The sequence below is a fragment of the Astyanax mexicanus genome, chromosome 10 (genome assembly GCF_023375975.1).
Source record: "Astyanax mexicanus isolate ESR-SI-001 chromosome 10, AstMex3_surface, whole genome shotgun sequence".
NCBI classification, from domain to species: domain Eukaryota; kingdom Metazoa; phylum Chordata; class Actinopteri; order Characiformes; family Acestrorhamphidae; genus Astyanax; species Astyanax mexicanus.
Genome location: NC_064417.1, coordinates 36,734,322 through 36,755,237, shown reverse-complemented (window position 1 = coordinate 36,755,237; position 20,916 = coordinate 36,734,322). Strand labels below are relative to the sequence as shown.

The 20,916-nt window shown below is 37.4% G+C and overlaps 1 protein-coding gene and 1 long non-coding RNA gene across 3 annotated transcripts in view; one reads left to right on the top strand and one right to left on the bottom strand.

Moving 5' to 3' along the window:
- acanb (aggrecan b) overlaps positions 1 to 12,059 on the bottom strand; it is a 32,999-nt gene extending 20,940 nt beyond the window's left edge. For both annotated transcript variants that reach the window (XM_049483790.1, XM_049483791.1), the window contains exons 1-8: positions 11,736 to 12,059; positions 5,067 to 5,146; positions 3,960 to 4,343; positions 3,044 to 3,218; positions 2,299 to 2,426; positions 1,912 to 2,205; positions 416 to 721; positions 118 to 307 (exon numbers count right to left, since the gene is read on the bottom strand). In XM_049483790.1, coding sequence (XP_049339747.1) covers positions 118 to 307; positions 416 to 721; positions 1,912 to 2,205; positions 2,299 to 2,426; positions 3,044 to 3,218; positions 3,960 to 4,343; positions 5,067 to 5,139 — 1,550 coding nt within the window. In that variant the 5' untranslated portion in view covers positions 5,140 to 5,146; positions 11,736 to 12,059. The remainder of the gene's footprint in view (positions 1 to 117; positions 308 to 415; positions 722 to 1,911; positions 2,206 to 2,298; positions 2,427 to 3,043; positions 3,219 to 3,959; positions 4,344 to 5,066; positions 5,147 to 11,735) is intronic.
- Positions 12,060 to 18,873: 6,814 nt separating this feature from the next.
- LOC125804761 (uncharacterized) lies at positions 18,874 to 20,343 on the top strand. The gene is made up of 2 exons (XR_007440942.1): positions 18,874 to 19,145; positions 19,892 to 20,343. It is a non-coding gene; the product is annotated as an uncharacterized LOC125804761 (long non-coding RNA).
- Positions 20,344 to 20,916: the final 573 nt, after the last annotated feature.

The following is a 20,916-nucleotide window of genomic DNA, read 5'->3' as shown; positions in this document are numbered from 1 at the left end:
TAGTGTCGTTTTCTAACTGTCATCTTCAAAGATGTGTTGTGAGTAAAGGAAAATGTTTTTTTGCACAGTTTGTTTGGTACAAATGGAACATAAAACATAAAAAAGTAAAGTATCAACCTGACAGACTGATCTTTCAGCCACCCAGCACTGCACTGATGAAGACCAGCCTCATATGCTGCTTGCAGCTGTTCAGGTGTGGCTATTTCAGCCCCCATCTGCTGACAGGTCCTCTGAGCCTCCTCAAAAGTGTAAGCATAGCGCCTGGATCCCGAGTGGTAGTGAAACACCACACCTTTAGGTTCTAAACCTAGAAAAGAAATTGTGAGGTTATTAGCAGTTTTCTTATGAAATCAAACAATAGCAAACACCAGTTGACACACCACGAACAGCATCCTACCCACACGCTCACACTCACCAGTGCTGACATTATCTCCAGGCAGCTCATGGCCGAAACCAGGCTGAGCTGTAGCCACACCAATCACCTCCTCCACCACCTCAGTGATGTTTCCTGTAATGGTGGGAGGTAGTGGTAGGGGTGCCTCTATGGTGGTGGTGCTCCAGGGCTCCTGAGTAACCAGCTCACCCCGCACCTCCCCCTCAGTAGTGACAGTCTCAGTATAGACGGCGGGGCTGGGGGTGATGGTGCCCACGCTGAACTCTGGCTCTGTGGTGCTGTAAACATTGGGCAATGGGAATGGCAGACTGGGTACTTCATCCTCTCCTGAGCAATGAAAGATAAACAGTAATATGAGTATTACATTGAGCTAATGTAATAAAAAATGTATTTGTTTTTCATTAGAATTAGATTACACACTTTTTGGGTTTTCATCATGGTGAAGATGACCAACAAACCTTTGTGTGAAGGCACTGACGTCAGGCACTTATTGGGGTTAAATTGTGTACAATTTTGTACAGCCTAATTTCCATTAATAGGTTCCTGCAAATATTGGCCCTACCCTTTCTAAATACACACTCCCACTCCCGCTTTTGCAACAGGACACTGCTCGCCCACACACTGCTGTATGCTATGCATGCCATCTCATGAGCTTGCCCTGAAAACACAGATGCTATGCCATGGCCAGCTGTGTTGTCAGACCTATCTGCAAAATCTCCCAAAATTTCCAGGTATCATGGGATGAATAATTGCTGGACACCATTAGGAACTTCTACAGCACCTTAATAACATAACAATAACAACTGACAGGTTGCTTTACAAATTATAATGTTACACACTACTTGTGTACGTGTAGGTTAATAAATATTGGCCATGTCAGTCTTAAATTTTAACCACCTTTTGGGTGGCACGGTGGCTTAGTGCTTAGCACGTTCGCCTCCCAGCACTGGGTCATGGTCTTTGTCTTTGTCCCTAGCTGGGTGAAGTCTCAATGTTCTCCTTGTGTCTGCGAGGGTTTCCTCTGGGGACTCCAGTTTCCTCCCACAGTCCAAAAACATGAAGATCAGGTAAAGAGTTGGATATTCTAAATTGCCCAGAAAAATTTAAATAGACTTTAAATTGTTGGTTTAAGTATGAATGTGGGTATGACTGTGTGCTCAGATATGCTTGGTCAACTCCTCAGTGCCTGATGCAATTCTACAGGTGGACGGTCTTTTCCGGTTAAAAGTGCGCTGTGTGCGATTGGCCGCTTCTAACCAGTGTGTGCAGATAGGTGTAAATGGTTCTGCGTGAAATGTGATTGTAAAGCTTACAAGTGTAACTTCATTCAAATTGTTCCTTATTATATTCATCATGATTTACATAGTATTATAATTCGCCGCTAATATAAAATAAAAAAGACATTTAATATGTTACTAAAGAAATTATATATATATATATATATATATATATATATATATTTATATATAATAATTTGTTTAGTAACATATAAACTTACAGATGACTACAGTACTCACCTTCATAGCAGATGGCATCATAGCGTGAGTCAGGCAGAGGAAAACCCGTCTGATTGGGGAATAGATACACAGTCCTTACACCAAGGAGACCCCCACCACACTGTGGCCGGGCGATGTTGATAGGGTATCTCACACTCCCGTCTGCCAGCCAGCCAGCATTACATACATCCATCCCAGCCTTCCAGGCCAAGTACAGCTGCCCTGTTGTGGCCAAACGTGCTCCGAGCTTTGCACACTGGTCTGATGCCTCGGAAAAGGTAAACTTCTTATAATACATGGAGTAGAAGACTTTGCCTGGAGTTCACAGAGGGGTTTACAGACATGGGGTAAAACACACAGCCAACACACTGCAATCTTTTAATACTAGCTTTAATATCTCTTTATTACCTGACATCTTTTGTGCAAAGCAGTACACATCATAAGTCTCATTATCATCCCTGACTCCATAGGTTCGTACACCTGGGTAGGTTTCTTTGTCTCCATAGCAGGGCTCCCTTGGCTCATGAATGGGGTATCTGTGGAACATATTAATAGTTTATACATTTTCATTTTCTTTGCCCTTAAAAGTACAATAGTCCCCTTAAAAGTACTTCAGTCCCTATTCCCATAACTCAAGTACAAACATGCCAGTGTTATAATGAGAACATATTTAGGGCATTTAGAAACTGAATTTGGAATATAAATTGTAAAAAATATATATCCTAAAAAATATATAAATAAAATTCTTCCAAAATAAAGTCAACATAATAATGTAATTACTGTAATGGGGCTAGTTGATGGTAATGTTATGTAGTGCAACAAGATGCACGATTTCTTAAGGGTGAGGTAATAATGAATAGAGTGAATTAAAAGAACAATTCCAATTTAATTTAAAGCTCTACTGGTAAAACTCTCCAGTTTATTATGAGTCTGAGTTTCGGTGTATATATATATAGTACTGGAAAGTGTTCTTTGACTTAATAATAACAATAGTGTAATTTTTTTTTTGATATCTTGGAGCATGGTTTTAAAAAGAAACATCAACTAATTTGTTATGTTTCTTTATATATATAGTTCTAAAGAACCTCTGAATTAAAAGTTGCAAACATACAGTACTACAGTTTTTGTAAGAGGATGTGAGTGAACCCACTACCTGACAGTTTTGTCTGAAAGCCAGCCTGCGTCACACTGATGGAAGCCGTCATCATAAGCAGCCTGCAGCTGTTCAGGTGTGGCTATAACTGCACTGTTCTGGATGCAGGCCTCCTTGGCCTCCTCAAAGGTCAGAGTGTAGCGGCTGGTGATCGCCCGATAGTGAAACACAATACCTGTAAATATTATATTTTCTGTTATACATAAGCTAATAGGGCAGTCATGATAACTATGTTTGTTTTACTGATATATTGGCCCAGAAAAAATAACAATTTTGTGCCACTAGGATAATGATAATTGAATAATTAAAAAGTAACTAGCTACATCCTTTTAAAGAGAAATATACTATATATTAACAAATAAAACAGAAATAAAACATTACACAAGGTTGACATTCTGGCTCATTCACATTAAAGAGTTCTCCTTGCTAATAAAAATATAAAAACTAAAATTGAGGTCAGTAAAACATATTTTTATTATATCATATATTGCATTGTAGATTAATAACTATTAAGAACATATGGAACATATGGAATTATTTAGTAAAAGTGTTAAATAAACCAGAATGTTATATATTAAATTTTTTTAAAGTAGCACCTCTTGATTAGTCAAGAACTTTAAAAGCATCCTAACATGCAGTTGCAAAGACCATCAAAAACGTTATGATGAAACTGGCTCTCATCAGGACTGCACCAGGAAAGGAAGAGCTAGAGTTACTTCTGTTACACAGGATAAATTCATAAGAGTTACCAGCCTCAGAAACTGCAAGTTAACAGCACCCTTAGTAAGTTTATTACATGATTCCTTATGTGTTCCTTCATTGTCTAGATTACTTCAGTATTCATTTACTATGTAGAAACAAAATAAAAAAATAGAACTATGTATAGTTATGTACAGTTAGTATGGAGCAGCAGCACCTTGAACCTGCATCTCCACTGAGTCGTAGTTGTCCTCGATGCCCTGCATGACCTCACAGCGGTACGTCCCGGAGTCCTTGGAGTGCAGCTCTGTGATCTCTATGGAGGCATCAGTGGGGACTGAGGGGTAATTGACCAGGGTGACTCTGTCTTCATACTCAGGCTGGATCTGCACCTTTCTCTCAGTGGCCACCAGGATCAGGCTGATTTTACCCTTGTAAATGTAGTTCCACTTGATGCGTGGGGACAGGGGGCTAATGGTGGGGGCTCCGGGGTCGTGAACTGTGTTGTCTTGGAAGTAGCAGGGGATGACCGTCTTCCCCCCCAGCAGGGGACGCAGTGGCTGCTCCACTGGGATGCTTACACTCAGCAAGCTGTCCTGATCTGATCAGAGACAAATCACACACACACACACACACTGCTTGTCACATGCCTTTCTGTAAGGGTTTTAAAAGCAGTGCCTCAATTTAGCATATATCAGCACATGGACACATGCCTGTAGTGATAGATGCTGAAAATGAAAATTTACAATGCATTTCTATAGATTACTATATATATATTTCTCTCTTTTTTATTAACTAAAATTAGCCAGACTAAAAACAGAATAAGGCCACATTAACCTTGAAAATGATTAAAAATCCCATTTCTTTTCTAACAAATATGCTTAATAAGTAGATGTAGGAGTAATAAGAATATACTTTGAACTGGAGCTACAGTTATTTAATATTTCAATAGATACATAGTAATTAGGTACCCACCTCTACCTACAATTTTCCACAATCTGTTTCAGATTACTAATATATCCAAGCCTAGCTCCTGTGTTTTTCTGCCATCGTTTCCAGCTATTTCAGATTGTATTTGAGGATTTAAACCTCTCTGTGCTTTCCATTTGTCTTGATTTGTTGTAATGTGACAGTTGTTCTGTTCCCATTTTGGTGCACGCTCCCTGTCTGTTTTTTAGTTATAAATTCATGGTCTTATCTGTCTTATTGACCAGGACTTTTTTTAAAGAGTGTCAATAAAATAAAGGTTGTCTTTCTTTTATTTATATATATATACATTGTGACACAATAATGAGAAAAGCTCAGTCAGAACATTATATCTCACCATCCATATCTCCAAACAGCACTGATGCAGAAACAACCCCGAGGCAGACACACAGCAGAAGAAAAGCAGCCATGTTTTACCTGTAAATAAGCACAGTCAATATTACTATTGTAATTACATGATAAAAGTAGGCCTGTCTTAATATTTACATTACCAATTTACATTTATATTTACATTTACATTAAACAATATACGGGCATGATCTCAATATTACCCTTTTCCCCATTTTCTCTAAAAATTAAAAAGGCCAGTTATGCAACTCACTCATTAGAACTCCCCCTATCACTAGTGATGCCCCAACAACAGGAGGGTGAAGACTAGCACACATGCCTCCTCCGATACATGTGAAGTCAGTCACCACCTCTTTTTGAACTGCTGTAGGTGCAGGATTAGAGAGTAGCATCACAGCGCACTCGAAAGAAAGCGCAGTGACTCGGTTCTGGTACATCAGCTCACAGACGCCTTGTGCTGCGGACATCATCCTTTGGAGTGATGTGGGGAGAGAGCTCCATCTACCCACCCAGAGAGAGCAAGGCCAAATGTGCTCTCTCAGGGCTCCGGAAGCTGATGGCAAACTACATGAACAGGATTCCTAATCATAGTGGCAGCACTTAGCCTGCTTGACCACTTGGAGCCCCTGATAATATGTGTTCTTATTTATCACTTTATTTAGGATATTTTAACATGTTTACTATAGTTCTCACTATAGTAAAAAGTTCATTGGTTTTGAAACAGGTGAAATCTGTGGCATAAAATGATAATTAAAATCACTATATTGTTTATCGTAATAATTTCTGTGAGCATATATTTGTCTAAAATATATTTTAAAAAGTAGCAGGCCTTGTCGACATAATTCTTGCCATACACTGACAAGCCAAAAGTCATGGGATAGCAAAATTTGGTGTTATTTCAGGGGTCGGCTTGGGAATGCTCACACCTGTTTAAGGTGTAAGGTGTTATCTTGTGAGTGGGGTTGAACACTGGTCAGCAAGCTCATGGCAAGTTGACATTCCATTTCTGAAATTGTGCAGGCATTTAACATTCCTCATCATTTCACAGAGTCACGTGAGTAGTGGGAATATATCATAGAAATCATTACCACACATGAGAGGTAATGATTGTAACTAGTGGCATCTGGCTAGAATTGTCTGTGTGAACCAACAGCAAGTGATTCTGTCAGAAATCACCTCCAAATTTAATGCAGGAGACCCCACACTCATTTTCCACAGGTCAATGAACGTATTGTAGCTTCCATGGGAAATGGACACAATACTAGTCACAAGACACCAAACTAGTTCTAAGTTCATATCAGTGTATGATGTAACAAGGTAATTTGCATAACTGCATACAATTGCTCACATACACACACACACACATGCACAAACGCTACAGAAGAAGAACACACCACTGAATAGGACATGTTCTCACCATATGTATATTCAGAGGGGAAAATTCATTAACTCATTAGGTTTAAAAATGCGTTCATTGTGCCGCTGATGCAGTGATAATGGGCTTCTGTGTGTATAATTGCCTGGCTGGCCCTCTCTCAGTCGTGCCTGAATAAAGCTCTTTTAAATGCACTGAGCAACTTTCATCTTGGCAGTATCCTCACAGAGCTTTCTATCAGAGGCTCTAATGCTACAGGAAGAGGCTGTCGTATCTCTGTGTTTAGTGGCAAAAGCTCAACTGAATCTAAAGCAAGTATCACACACACTGCTGGCTTAGCTTTAGCCAAGCTCTCTTGGTTAATGTAACAAAATGCTTCTTTTCTTTACATAGCATCCATTTTCTGGCTTGTTCTCAATGAAACCTTCATTCTATACAGTGAGCAAATTAACTAAATGTATGCTTGTTTAATATAAAACGTCAGAAGTTGTTTTTTAATAATAATCAGAGTTTTGCAACTAACCAAAAAACTCCCAGAATAACACAAAACATAAAGATGTTAAAAAACCCCAAGCTTTATATTTTGGCTTTTTTTTTATTACCTTGATCTGCAATACTAACATCAACAAAAAAAAGAAGATTTTTGTTCCTTAGTTTCAGAAACCGCAGTCTGTTTTCTTTATAGATACTTAGCTGATGAGCTAACTGGTCTTTTCTGATAATTAGTTGGTCAGAGAAGTCTGATTACTGAGCTAAAATTCAGCTCTTTTTATAAGATATCTTAATTTCCAGACCTTACTGCATCTCAACTGAGATATAGGAAGTTGTAGTCTGCTTTTTATGCTTTGTATGTTTGCATGTATGTAAACACATATATATATGTAAGATATTTTAGGTTTTCCCTAAGCCACACTATAATGATTTTAATACACAGTTTAAATTTAAAATGAATCCCGGGTTTGGCAAGACCTCTTACTCTCACTGTTCCCTGGGTGCTGCAGCAGTGGATGCCCACCATGTGCACCATTTACTGCACGGATGGGTTAAAGGTGGAGTAACACAAGTGTGATGAATATGACTGTCTTACAATATAAAAATGCATAAATACAAAAAATACAACAATAAAATGAGGTAAAACTAAGTGAACAAAGCCTCATTTATGTTTTATATCGTAATATATATAAAGCAAAGTCTGCACAAACACATTTGCCCAAACAAATTCTCCTACTCAGGAACAAACATCAAGCTGCAGAAATGTAACCATAGACAAACACAAGCCTAGCTGTTCCAGACTCTCACAAACGGACTCAATCAAACAGGTGTGGCTGCTGGAACACACACATTCCACACACTTTGTGGATCCAGGGTAGTGTTTACTCATCTGTCACAGATCAGTGTGGAGTTGTGGAGGATCTGTGAGAGTGGAAGAATGAATGGACCAGCCCACTGCAGTCTGAGCAGCTTCCTCTCTGACCAGCCCACAGGTACAGCCTGAAGGGTGTGAACAGACAGTGTTTCTGTTCACTGTTAATATAAATGAGCTGACTGCTCATTCTGTGTCTAGGTTATGTCAATGGTATTTTAAAACATAATGTCTTTAAAGGAATAAAAAAAATCTTTATTAAGGCTTATTTGAAAAGAGTGTTTGAGTGTGAGGAACCTTTATTGCACATTTTTATGAGTGTCCGATATATATTTCTGCATGGAGCAATGAACTGAACAAACTGCCCCAAAACAGGATATCATACTATAAATCCTAAAGAAAATTGTCATTTTTGTGCTTTGTGCTTATTCTTAACAGTTACTCCCATGGGAACAGACACAGCTAAAGAAGAAGAGTGGACTTCAATGATTAGAATCCAGAAAACATTTTTGAAAAAGTCTATTAGCATTTACATTTCAAGACAAGACAAGAAGAGTCATATTTACAGAACTTGTGTTAGATACACATATGGAATAGCATCTGCCTTCTGTATATCTGTGCATTTTATATTACAGTACATCTGAAGGTCAGCCAGGTAATTCATAAAATGGCCTGAAAACCATCTTAACACATCTTATCTTTCATTAAAAAAGCTCTTTTTAATATGATGGACTAAACACCTCTCTATATATTGCAGCTTCAGTTAAGACCAATGACTGCAGAAAGCAAAGACAGCACAGCATCTCACAAACCTATAGTCACCATAGTCTAGGGCCTTTGCTGTCTGGTTGCAGTATGATTAGTAGCTCAGTCCATCTTCTTATGTTTAAATGTCTTTCCATCTCAGTGTTCAGTTAGCTCTCGCTGTAATAATATTGATACATTTAATTTTTTTTTCCAAAATTAGTTTTTAATGGTATTTTGACATTATTCTAAAAAATAGAGTTACACTTAGAGTTACGATTAAATGATTGGCTGGAACAAGCCTTCTGCAGGATCAGCATCACACCCTTTCTTTTCATTACTTAGGGTAGTTGAGTTGTAGTGGTCAACTCTTATGAATTACACCGGGAATCCAGTGGAAAAATTCACTCTGCTTTTGCACTGTAAGATTAATTAAGGCAGTCTGAAAGAAAGGTTGGCAATCAGAGAAAATCTGGCCATAGATCATAAAGTCACTAGCTATGCTAAGCCCACGTTCCAACAGGCTGTTTAACATTATTTGGAACTATATTGAGCATAGCTAACTAGCTGTTGGATGTTTTGTTAAACTTGGAATGTGTTACAGCACCAGGTAACTTTTATTCATCACCTTCCACTTTTTGCATCTGTGAATGTAGGCTTTACACTTAAAACATTCAGCCAGATGTTCATTGGTCTGCTCTAACCATTGTTTTGGAGGGGAAACGCCTAGAGCGAGCCAAAGACCTTCACAACTGAGCCATTTCTTTGGGCAAGTGTGTTCAAGTGGTAGGATATTCTACAAAAAATGGTTTAGGTGGATGGTTTTATGACAGATGGAGATAAAGGCAGTCGATGGCTTTGTGAGGAATTACAATCACAATGGGATTGGTAAGGGGAGACAGCGCCATCTACCCACCTAGAAAAAGCAAGACAAGTTGCAGTTTCAGTGTATTAGTCTGTAGAGCATTGTGTTTTCTACGGTCTTCAAGACCAGTTTCTTGGTCTCTAATTTCTTGAGAAGGATTTCAAAGCATAATAATACAAACTATTGTAGCAGCTCAAGGGGAACACAAATTGATATTTCTGTTACATCAGTTAAGACACACCTGCACTATCTAGCATATCACTAAGTGCTTTGGGGGAGGCAGAGCCATCACACCCACCCAGAGAGAGAGAGAGAGAGAGAGAGAGAGAGAAGCCAGTTTAATGGACCCCTGGCCATAATTAATAGCTGTTACATTGCCAGCAATTTCTTGATAATAGTGCCAGTGCCACTGGAAAGCCATATCTCAGAATTGTTTTTTTTTAATATAATTTTATTTCAAATTTTAATCCCATTTTTTCCCCAATTCACGTGGTCAAATACCCAACTCACTCATCAGGACTCCTCCTATCACTAGTGATGCCCCAACACCAGGAAAGGGAAGACTAGCACATGCTTACTCCGACACATGTGAAGTCAGACTCCGCCTCTTTTCCAACTGCTGCTGATGCAGCATTGCCGAGCAGCATCACAGCGCACTCGGAGGAAAGCGCAGCGACTCGGCTTTGATACATCAGCTCACAGACGCCATGTGCTGATCGACATCACCCTTTGGAATTCACAGAATGATGTGGGGTAAGAGCGCCATCTACCCACCCAGAGAGAGCAAGGTGGGAGCTCCTTAGTTCGCTAGACCACTTTGAGCCCTCCAAAATTTTTAATAATGATTAGGAAAGGAACGTCTCAAAACTTCCAGTTCGGTTCACAACCTGCACTGACAGACCTGTCAGTGGGTATAGATACTTCAGTGCACAATTCTAGGTTTATGTTAGATATGATGGAGATTTTCATAATAAGAGAGTTTTTAGTGTAACAGCACAGTTTGAGAAATGCTGAAGTGTCTTTGGTTGCTTAAAGAATGATAAAGTTTAAAGAATCTCCACACAATCCAATGATTCTACACCAATTACAGTTCTATACATTTATATTAAAGCCAAGAACCAATGAACTGCCCATTTAAACCTCTTAAACAGTGTTTAAACTTGACAAGTGCTAAAACTTCTCAGGCTACTAGCCCACCACAGGAGACCTAGCCAGGTAGCTCAATAGTCAGCTGTGTAATAAATGCTGACTGTGGAGAATTGCTCTCCTAATGGCCAGTCACACATACAGGGTAATGCAGGTTTTAAAAAATGCAGCTTCATGCCTGCACTGTATTCTGAGCTCATCAGGCCGGGGAGGAGGGAGGGGTGGAGGCCTCCACAGTGTGTCCATTCAGTCCAGCACTGTGGTGTGTTCCTTTCCCATCAGGTAAAGGCCAATAAGCAGAGGTTTGTTCGAGCCTCGGGCCGTGTGCATGAGCCGAGGCCTGCGTTATGTCCAATGTAAACACTGAGCTGTGTTCCACTGCAGACCCTCGCCCACCAAAGCCCCGGGAGAGCCACACGGCAGAACAGTGTCCACATTCACACACACACACACACACACACACACACACACACACACACACAGGAACAGGTAGGTCAGCAGCTTCAGGACCATAGTGAGGCATTGGGTAAATATAACATACTGACTCATACTGAGGCATACAGTCCAGTATACAAGAACTGTACTTTATATTTTAATTTTAAATCATTTTATAAGGTGTTTTATTAGCAATTTTTACACATATATATATATATATATTTTGCAAAACCTAAAATTATACAAATGTAATTTTCCAAACTTTGCAACATGTATGCAGGACATAAACTGTGATTCATAGATAGCTAGATTTTTTCAAACCACAGATTGTTAACTTTGCAGAAATATGAAATTTATATGAATTTTTTATTTCACGAAAAGGATTTCATCATCCATAGAGATGGTTTCATCAAGTCACCTGCCATTACTCAGTATATTGTTTAACTGGACACAACTTAAATATATGTGTAATATTTAATTGTTAAAAAGGGCCTGAATCTACTGTCACATATTGAAATAACTATCATCATCATCATTATCATCATTATCATCATCATCATCATCATCATCATCAAAAAAAGTGTCAAGTAGCTCACCTATGGTTAAATAATAATAATATAGTAAGTATTTAAAAAGCTGCAGTGAAATATATACTGTACACATTACACTGGTCTTATAGGTCAAATTTATATTTACAAAAAAATTATATAAAATAAGATCTAAAACTCACCAAATGAATGCAGTCCCTGTCCTTGTCTTCTGCTCTTGTTGCTGTGTCTTAGCTCCTTATAATGACCCAGGGCTTTAGCAGCAGTTGCCGTTGGTTAGCTTGGGTGAATTGAAAATCCTGGATCCTGCTGTTTTTGACTGCTTGGGAGCTGGGAGCAGAAAGAGGTCTTATTCAAATTGGACACAAGTTTAGCTAAGTGACGGAGGGAGAGAGAGGAGAGGGACGAAGGTAGAGAGACAGAGAAAAAAAAGAGAGAGAGAGGTGGAAAGAGAGAGAGAGGGGAGAGAGAGAGGAGCTGTTGAATGCTCCTGAATGATGTCAGTTGTAAGGGTAATTGGTCAGATTTAAATCTATACACCTCCGGTTTTGATTTAAATTTGACCAATCTGAATATATAGAGAAACTTACATAAACACACCTTCAACATAACTAAAATGTAATGCAACGCAATGCAAGCACAATTTTTTAAGGTTCTGCTACAATTCTGTTTTCAGTTTCAGTTTTGCAACAGATTACTTGATAAGACTTATTTGCATCTAGAATTTGATGCAGTTTTTTTTTAATGTGAGAATTATTCCTTTCATCAATTAATATTGCTAATGTCACTGGCAGCAACAGAAGCCCAAAACGTGAATGACAGATCCACCCAATACTTCACAGTTGGCAAGGTCTTCTTTTGATGAAATTAAATTTCTTTTTTTTTGCAGACTGACTACCAAGCCAGGCTAGATGAAGTAATTTTACCTTTTGTTAAAAAGAGCACATGCCTTTTTCCACCAAGCTTCAGTGACGAGAAGTACTGCTATCATTAGTTGTGCTAATTTCATGCTGTTTCATTTGTGTTTGTGTCTTTGCTTGAAATATCGTTGTAAAGAAAAGAAGAGTGCAGATAGAACTCTTACAGTTATATGAATGTGTTTGTCAAACTCAGCTGTTTTAGTACATCTCTTGCTAAAGGAAATAAAAAGAAAATTCCACCTTAAATGGCCCTAAAGTTACGGCTCGCACTTTACTTTAGTTCTGCTCTAAATCTTGCATTTCTTGCAATCTTCTGATAGCCTTCCCCTGCCTTGTAGGCATGGCTAACTTTCATTTTTTTATTTTAGTCTGTTGCTTAGAGAGCCCAGTGGTTGATGAGTGCCTTCCAGACGCAGAGGTGAGAGATGGGGTGAGAGGTTATGTTTACCCACTCATCTCACATTTACAGTGCAGACATCCTTACACACACACACATACCATGCACCAGACATTACACTCCTGGTATACGTATTTCCTGTGACCTACTAACATCAGCATGTTATATGTTACAGCTGAATGAGGCCCTTACTGTTATATTAGCCAACCTTTAAACCCGGGCAACAATGATGATGAGCCTTATTTACAGTGTAGCCAAAACTATACAGAAAAGAGTGATTGAAGATACAGGAGTAAAGAAACGATTGTATTGTAAAACATATTAAATGCTAAAAATATAAGCACAGACTTGCATAAATGGGTCCATTAAGACAACATGACAAATATACAGTATATTACTATGGAAGGGATATCGGACTGTCTCACAAATTGCGGTATTTTAAAGCCATTCATCATAATTTATGATTAATGGTAATATGAACTAATATTAAATGAATTAACAGATTAAAATTAAATAAATTTTCACAAGTTTTAGTATTATGTAAAATTAGTAAACAAAAATTAACACATTATAGATCAGTAGACCTATAATAGACCTATAAAAGCACACTTCAGAAGATTTCTCAAATAAATACCAGTCCGTTTCTTATGGAGAAAGAATTTCCCACTCGGAGTACTCAATCATGACTGACTCAACCACCCCCCACCCCCCACCAGCATTTCCAAAACTCACTCCCCACCTCAAAGACGCTGATTGATGCTTTTCACCCATGCTTAATACTTCTAGTCCTGTAAACTCAGACTTTCCACAGCTAGGAAATTAATACATAAATGATGATAAACCTTTTGAGCTAATATGTGAAATAGCGTATTCTTGGTGGCATGCATTTTAGAACCATATTTAAAATGCTTTTGAGGTATAGGAAGAACCATTTCAATAATCAAAATGTTCTTTGAGTTGTCATGGTTCCTTTACTAAAGAACACCTGGACTTCTTTTTAAGGTGTATGTTATACAGCTCTGGAAAAAAAATAAAAGACCACTTAAAAATTACGAGTTTCTTTGATTTTTACCAAATTGAAAACCTCTGGAATATAATCAAGAGGAAGATGGATGATCACAAGCCATTAAATCAAGGTGAACTGCTTGAATTTTTGCACCAGAAGTGGGATAAATTTATCCAAAAGCAGCGTGTAAGACTGGTGCAGGAGAACATGCCAAAATGCATGAAAACTGTGATTGAAAACCAATGTTATTTCACCAAATATTGATTTTGGCAATCTTAAAACTTTCTTTGCATTATTTGAGGTCTGAAATCTCTGCATCTTTTTTGTTACATTTCTCATTTTCAGAAAATAAATGCTCTAAATTATAATATTTCTATTTGGAATTTGGGAGAAATGTTGTCGGTAGTTAATAGAATAAAACATTCTACACAATTTTAATTTTACACAAATATATACCTATAAATAGCAAAACCAGAGAAACTGATTCAGAAACTGAAGTGGTCTCTTATTTTTTTTCCATAGCTGTATACACTGTATATATCAATATTGTCAATCAATATGGTAAAGTATATGGTAACACCCAAGAGGATAAGAAGAGTATAACACTGTATATCGTATATCAGTTCAGGATGGGTTTGTTATATACAGCTTAGGAAAAAATTAGGAGACCACTTCAGTTTTCTGATTTTGCTATTTATAGATATATGGTTGAATAAAATGAACATTGTTGTTTTATTCTATAAACTACGGACAACATTCTCCCAAATTCCAAATATATTATTATATATTGTCATTTAGAGCATTTATTTGCAGAAATGAGAAATGGCTGAAATAACAAAATAAGATGCAGAGCTTTCAGACATTAAATAAAGCAAAAAAAAAAAAACAAGTTCATGGTTATAAAGTTTTAAGAGTTCGCAAATCAATATTTGGTGGAATAATCCTGGTTTTTAATCACAGTTTTAAGCATATTGGGATGTTCTCCTTCACTAGTCTTACACACTGCTTTTGGATAACTTTATGCCACTCCTGGTGCAAAAAAATCAAGCAGTTCAGCTTGGATTGATGGCTTGTGATCATCCATCTTCATCTGGATTATATTCTAGAGGTTTTAAATTTGGATAAATCAAAGAAACTCATCATTTTTAAGTGGTCTCTTATTTTTTTCCCAACAGTTGGCATTGTTACCTTGCTAGAAGCAGGATTTTAAAGCCTTTGAGTTACAAAGTTATGTCAAATATCAAACACATAGAATCAGACTGGATGGATGTCCAGACTACAGCATATCTCCCAGATCAGGAACGTCTATTAAAATCTCTGGAAGCAGGCTCTAGCAGTCTAGCACTGAAAGAGAAAATATAGAGGTCATATATGGTAAAGGAATGTGAAACAATGTTGTTTGAACTGGAAACAGAATATCTGTTAAAGCTGATTCAAACAGAGCCTACATTCCTAACGATAACTGCTACATGTTTCACATTCTATTAGAAACATTACGACCTGGTCTGCTTTATTATGAGTCTGTAGTACGCAGTAAGAAGCTTTAAAATAACTTAAAAACACTTACTTTGTATATTATATGGCAAAATAAAGCACCAAATAAACGGTACATTTATTAAAATATATATAAGTAATAACAATGAAACCTGGTTTTGGTTAAAGACTGGCAGGCCAGAAGGCAGTTCTGATGGCCTTATTTGACTGTGCTGTGCTCCAGACTCAGTTGACACAGGTGACTCATTTTGCTTACCGGCTGTGAAATGAGCAGAGGGAAACATTTTCACTCTTTCCTTTTCTTCACTCCCTCTAATTTCAGGAATAAAATGCCCAACTGTCCAAACAGTTTACGTGTGTTCTGGGTCGGTACTAAAGATTTTGTCTGATGTTGTGGGCTAATTAATAGATACTGTATGTTTTGTTTTTATTAAACTTAGCAAAGAATTAAATTTACATAGTTGTGTTACTGAAAGAGGCTTCTTAAACTCATAGCTATTGTGAAACCAGTTTGGTGCTATATACAGTAGTACCAAAAAAAACATTTTTAGTCATGTGCTAATGCTCCATCAAACTACCCTGCTAGCTACTGCATGAAGTCTGGGCTATGTGTTATGACCCACATGCGCTAAATGCAAAGCAAACAATCTGTAAAAATCTGACGTCATACTGGTACACTGTTAGCATGTGCATGATTAATGGCTTTTGATAGGAAAGCTAATAGTCTGGCAGGTCTCATGTGTCCAACTGTGCAGCATTGTTAAAATACATATAAGGATTTATGGAGTCTAAATGTAAATGGTGCTTTCAGCTCAGAAAGCAAAAACTGAAGGTCATTGTGTTTGTGTGCGGGCATGTGTGTTTGTGTCTGTGTGTATTTGAAGGTAAAATAATTCATGGGGTACAGCTAAAGGACCCTGGAGGGTCTCCACCAGTTACAATAACTTAACATCAGTCTAGAACTGTTCCAGGAATACTAGGTTTGCCTAGACTCTAAAATCTAAAGCCATATCCGGATGGGATTAGTTTCTCAGGGGGTCCTGGGGTAATTTTCTCTTTTATTGGGGATCCATCTGGATTGACCATGTATGTGCTTTTCTCAGACATCCTCTGAGAAAATTACAGGCTGAATTATCTACTGTTTTTCTCTGATCTCTGTGGTCCTAAAGTATTTTAAGTCCCATCCGGACCCACATGTCTGAGTTTTGTCACCTCGCGTTTAATAAAATAGCTATTTGTCCACTGCCATGCACCATAATTATTCTTTAGGCACACAGTTCCATGGAGATCCACGTAAACGCAACAGTGAGTGGAAATGGAGGAGCTACTGGACAGTTAATTGCAGTCTGGATGCAAGAGTATTATCACTGAGTATTATCACAGACGGCCTCCTGAGCAACTAATTCTGCATAATTGTATATAATTTAATTTGATTTATTTTCTTAGATGTTTTTTGCACTTAGCTAAACATATAAAAAAGTACATAAATTAAATGTAGAGGATATTTGCAACAATGTAGGTCAGACACACTCAGGTCTTGGCAGAATGGAAGACTTGTACATTTGTAGATTACCTTAAGCTTGAGCAGATGCAGAACTAAAACAGACAGTTATGGGGAAGCTCAGGATGTACTTAAGCTAAAGATTGCCTTCAGGAAGGTAAACTTCTTTTTGGTGATGTTTTCCTAGCTCTCAAAGATCCATGACAAGATGCCAAGGAACTTATTAACATAACGATTTCAGCCAACAAACTGTTCCAAACCAGTGGAAAATGAGAGGGAAACATTTTCACTCTTTACTTTTCTTCACTCTCTCTTTAATTTCAGGAATAAAATGCCCTTTACATGTGTTTTGTGTTGTGTGTTGTATGATTCATCATTGTTGGATGGAAGACTTATTAGAGTGATGGCATTCACAACCCTGAGGAGCTTTGGGTCTTTTTACAAGTAACTACACTGACATGCCAAATGTCTTGGGACAGAAAATAGTATCTAACTTGTGTTCAATGGAAGCTAAAGGAAGCTGCACTGATCTGGAAGAGGATAAGCATGTAGGGCCTCCAGTATTAACTGTAGATGTGATGTCTGCTAGAATCATAAGGAATTCTATCCAGATGCTGCCAGCTGCAATCATTACAACCCACTGTGCTGTCCACTGTGGGTGATAATGCCTTCTATGACATATTCCTGGGATACGGGTCACACTGTGAAGTGAAGAATGTTAAATTCCTACTTAACTAAAGAAACAAAATGTCCAGTCCATTTGGCATTCAGTATGGGGTCTCACTCGAACTCCAGTAAGGAGCATGCTGGCCAGTGTCCAACCTCAGTCACAGGATCACAACTCATTCAACTCATGTGTCACCTTCTGAGGAAATGACCAGCTTCATGACCAGTTTATATACTGCTATCCCATGGCTTCCAGCATTGCAATGTCCATATTACATGATTAATACATGAACATTTGAAGATGTTCTATATCAGTTTTTTATTTGTACTTTTCACATATTTCTTGTCTGTTTAGATGCCAAGTAAAATAAAAAATGAACACTGTTATTTAATTAAAACTAGTGTTTTTTCAATGGCCACTGAAAATGTAGAAATTGTAAAGTTAGCTTTATGACTGGTGATGCATGCATGCACATTATAAGGCTTAAAGTCTTTGCCAGTGAAACCAGTATTACAGTAATGGTTTCTTGCTCAGTATCCAGCACCAGCAAGGCAACCTTGAAGCAGACTGAGTCCAAATGTGGTTACCACAGCGACACAGGCAGTAGCTTAGTAACTGGCAGTCAGGCAGGTTGGCCCACTGAGAAGGGGGCCGACCTGTAAGGGGTGGGCATGGATGGCTTTCACAAAGTCTTCACTGTGCCTACACTGTATTGTGGCTCTCTGTGCATGGCTTCTCTCACGTACAGAATAAGTGCACATTTACAGTCCTAAGAGGTGTTATTGAGACCTACATGTCTCCTCCGTGAGTCTGTTTACTCAGCAGTCTGTCCCAAATGAAAATTCTGTCTGCTGTCAATGCAAAATTCATATTCATGAGAGAATATGCTGGAGCAGTACAGAGTGAAAGCAGACTGTAAACAGGGGCAGGTTTCTTTCAGGTGACAAATTTCAAGCCTGTGGAAAACTGCTGATCTGGCTTTTTTTCCAGCCTGACGGTGAGCTGCATATGGGAGACAGTATGCACAGCTTTCTCTGACCAAACTCTGTAGAAAAATAAGACTTAAAGAATGTGAAAAAAAATCAGCATTTAAACAAATATCATATAATCAATTAAAAAACAGAAAGCTAAGTTGGAATACAACTTGCAAGAAACCACCAATAGCCCTGATATGGAAGTAAAACAGTGTCACCAGACTTTGAAATTTAAAAGCACTTAAATTTTTAGCACTGAATTATTTTACATTGAATTATTGCATGTGATTTTTTTGCCTCTGAATTAAACACTTTAATTGTTCAGTATATCATTTTCACTTATTTTATTTTAATGTAAAAAAATTCAAAAGCAAAAATTCAAGTTTTAAAAATTCAATTAAAATAAATTCAGGTTGCTCAAATTCGACCTGTCAAATTCGACTGCTAAAATACAACGCTCAAAATTCGCTGTCAACATCCAGGACACACAGGATGAGCAATCGATTCAGTCTTCAATCGAGCCAACAACCAGCCAATCACATCACGCTCCGAAGATCACGTGACAGGTAGCGCCTCACGGCTCAGAGCCGCTCAACCCGAGTCACTGCCCCCTCCGCTGCTCCTCTCGAGTAGGTGAGTGTAAAACAGCTGAAAATAGGGCATTTACCTCACCACTGTGGCCATGTAATATCACTTAAACGTTGTAGAAATCCTCACTTTAACCACGGTTTGCTCTGTGGTTTGTAAACATATTAAATTAAGATAGATATCCAGATATACCTTGTTAAACTAAATAAATAAAGCTCCTCTGTTCATTTCAGAAAGAGCTTCAAACACGAACACTAGATTAATTAGAAGAAGATAATTACTACTGTAGAATCTGAGATAGTAACTTAGTTTGCTAAATTATAGCTACCTATCTTGCTAGTTAGCTGTGGGACTGTGCGATTATAGACAAGAAACTACCTAGTTAGCGGTTTGTTTAGCAATACCGTATTTACACTTTGCTGCAAAGTATGTTGCTTAGTGTACTGGCCACTGTCTAAATAAATATATTGAGCTATATTACACTTACTGTACCCCTCTCAGGCTGGTCCTCTCATTAAATAAAGGAGATTTATTACAGTTACTATATACCTCTCAGGCTGGTAACTAGGTCTAGATGTATGTGTGGGCAATTTGTAATCAGTGCAATATTTATTAGTGATGTCTTTTATACATTTTTATTTATATTTAGGTCATGTTAATAAATGAGAATCAACTATTGCAACCCATGAGAGAGTATTATTAGTAATATTTATTAAATGTTTTATGTTAATAATAATTATCACATTTTGTAAATGCTGTCGCTAAAAGTGAATCTGATGTTTTTATTTAAGGTTGAAAAGAAGATGGAGAAGTTTCAGCTTGCAGCTATGGAGAGTTCACCACGAAAAGAACGAAGTCAAAGAATACAAAGATCTGTCCATATTCTGAAGTCACCACTTGAAGATTTTATGCAGAATTATTTGGATTATGAATAGGAACCACATTATTTGCAACAGCTTTTATTATTTATACAAACAAGATGAACATGATATGTTGTGCCAGAATATAGGGAGGCTGCCTAAAACATACAAAAAAAAAATACAGAACACATGTAAACAACTAAAGAAAAACAGAACATGGCACATGTAAATAAATCAAATAAACACAGCACAGACTGCATGAAATTGGATTTCTTTATTTGTTCTTTAAAAGTTTGGAGAAAGGAAACCTGTGGAATACAAAAGAAACTTGAAAAATTACTGCATTTGATACATGGATATAATTAAACATTTTAAGAACATTACCTACGTTTTATTATCCTTTCTTTTTCTGCGAGAAAATATCCTGTTTAAGAAAATGAAGACAAGAAATATGACTGTTAAACTTGGTGATGTTTGGATTCAGTATTTACTTCATTTATATCTATATAAAACATTTTTGCAATTATTATTGCATTGGTTTTGGCATAAACCAATTACTAATGCATCTCAGAAAATCTGAAGATCATGAGAATATCATAATTTAACAGAAATTATACATTACACATGTAAAGTGACATATTCCAAATCATTTTTACCTGGCTAAAAGTTAATTAAACCAGAATTACTGTCCTAACCTTAACCCAGTTTACTAGAATATGTAGTTTAAACTTAAAATAAAAAAAAGTTAAATGTGTTGCTTTAAACATAAGGTGACCGTTTACTGAACAATATTAAACACAAATATATATTTTTCACTTTTGAGATGCACTAGTAAACAGGACTAATCATGCTGTATTTTAATTACACAAGCATTTTAGGACTATTATTTACTGTTGATATCCTCAGTAAAAGCCTGAGTTGAATTGTTAACAAATGTATAAAATATATATTAAATA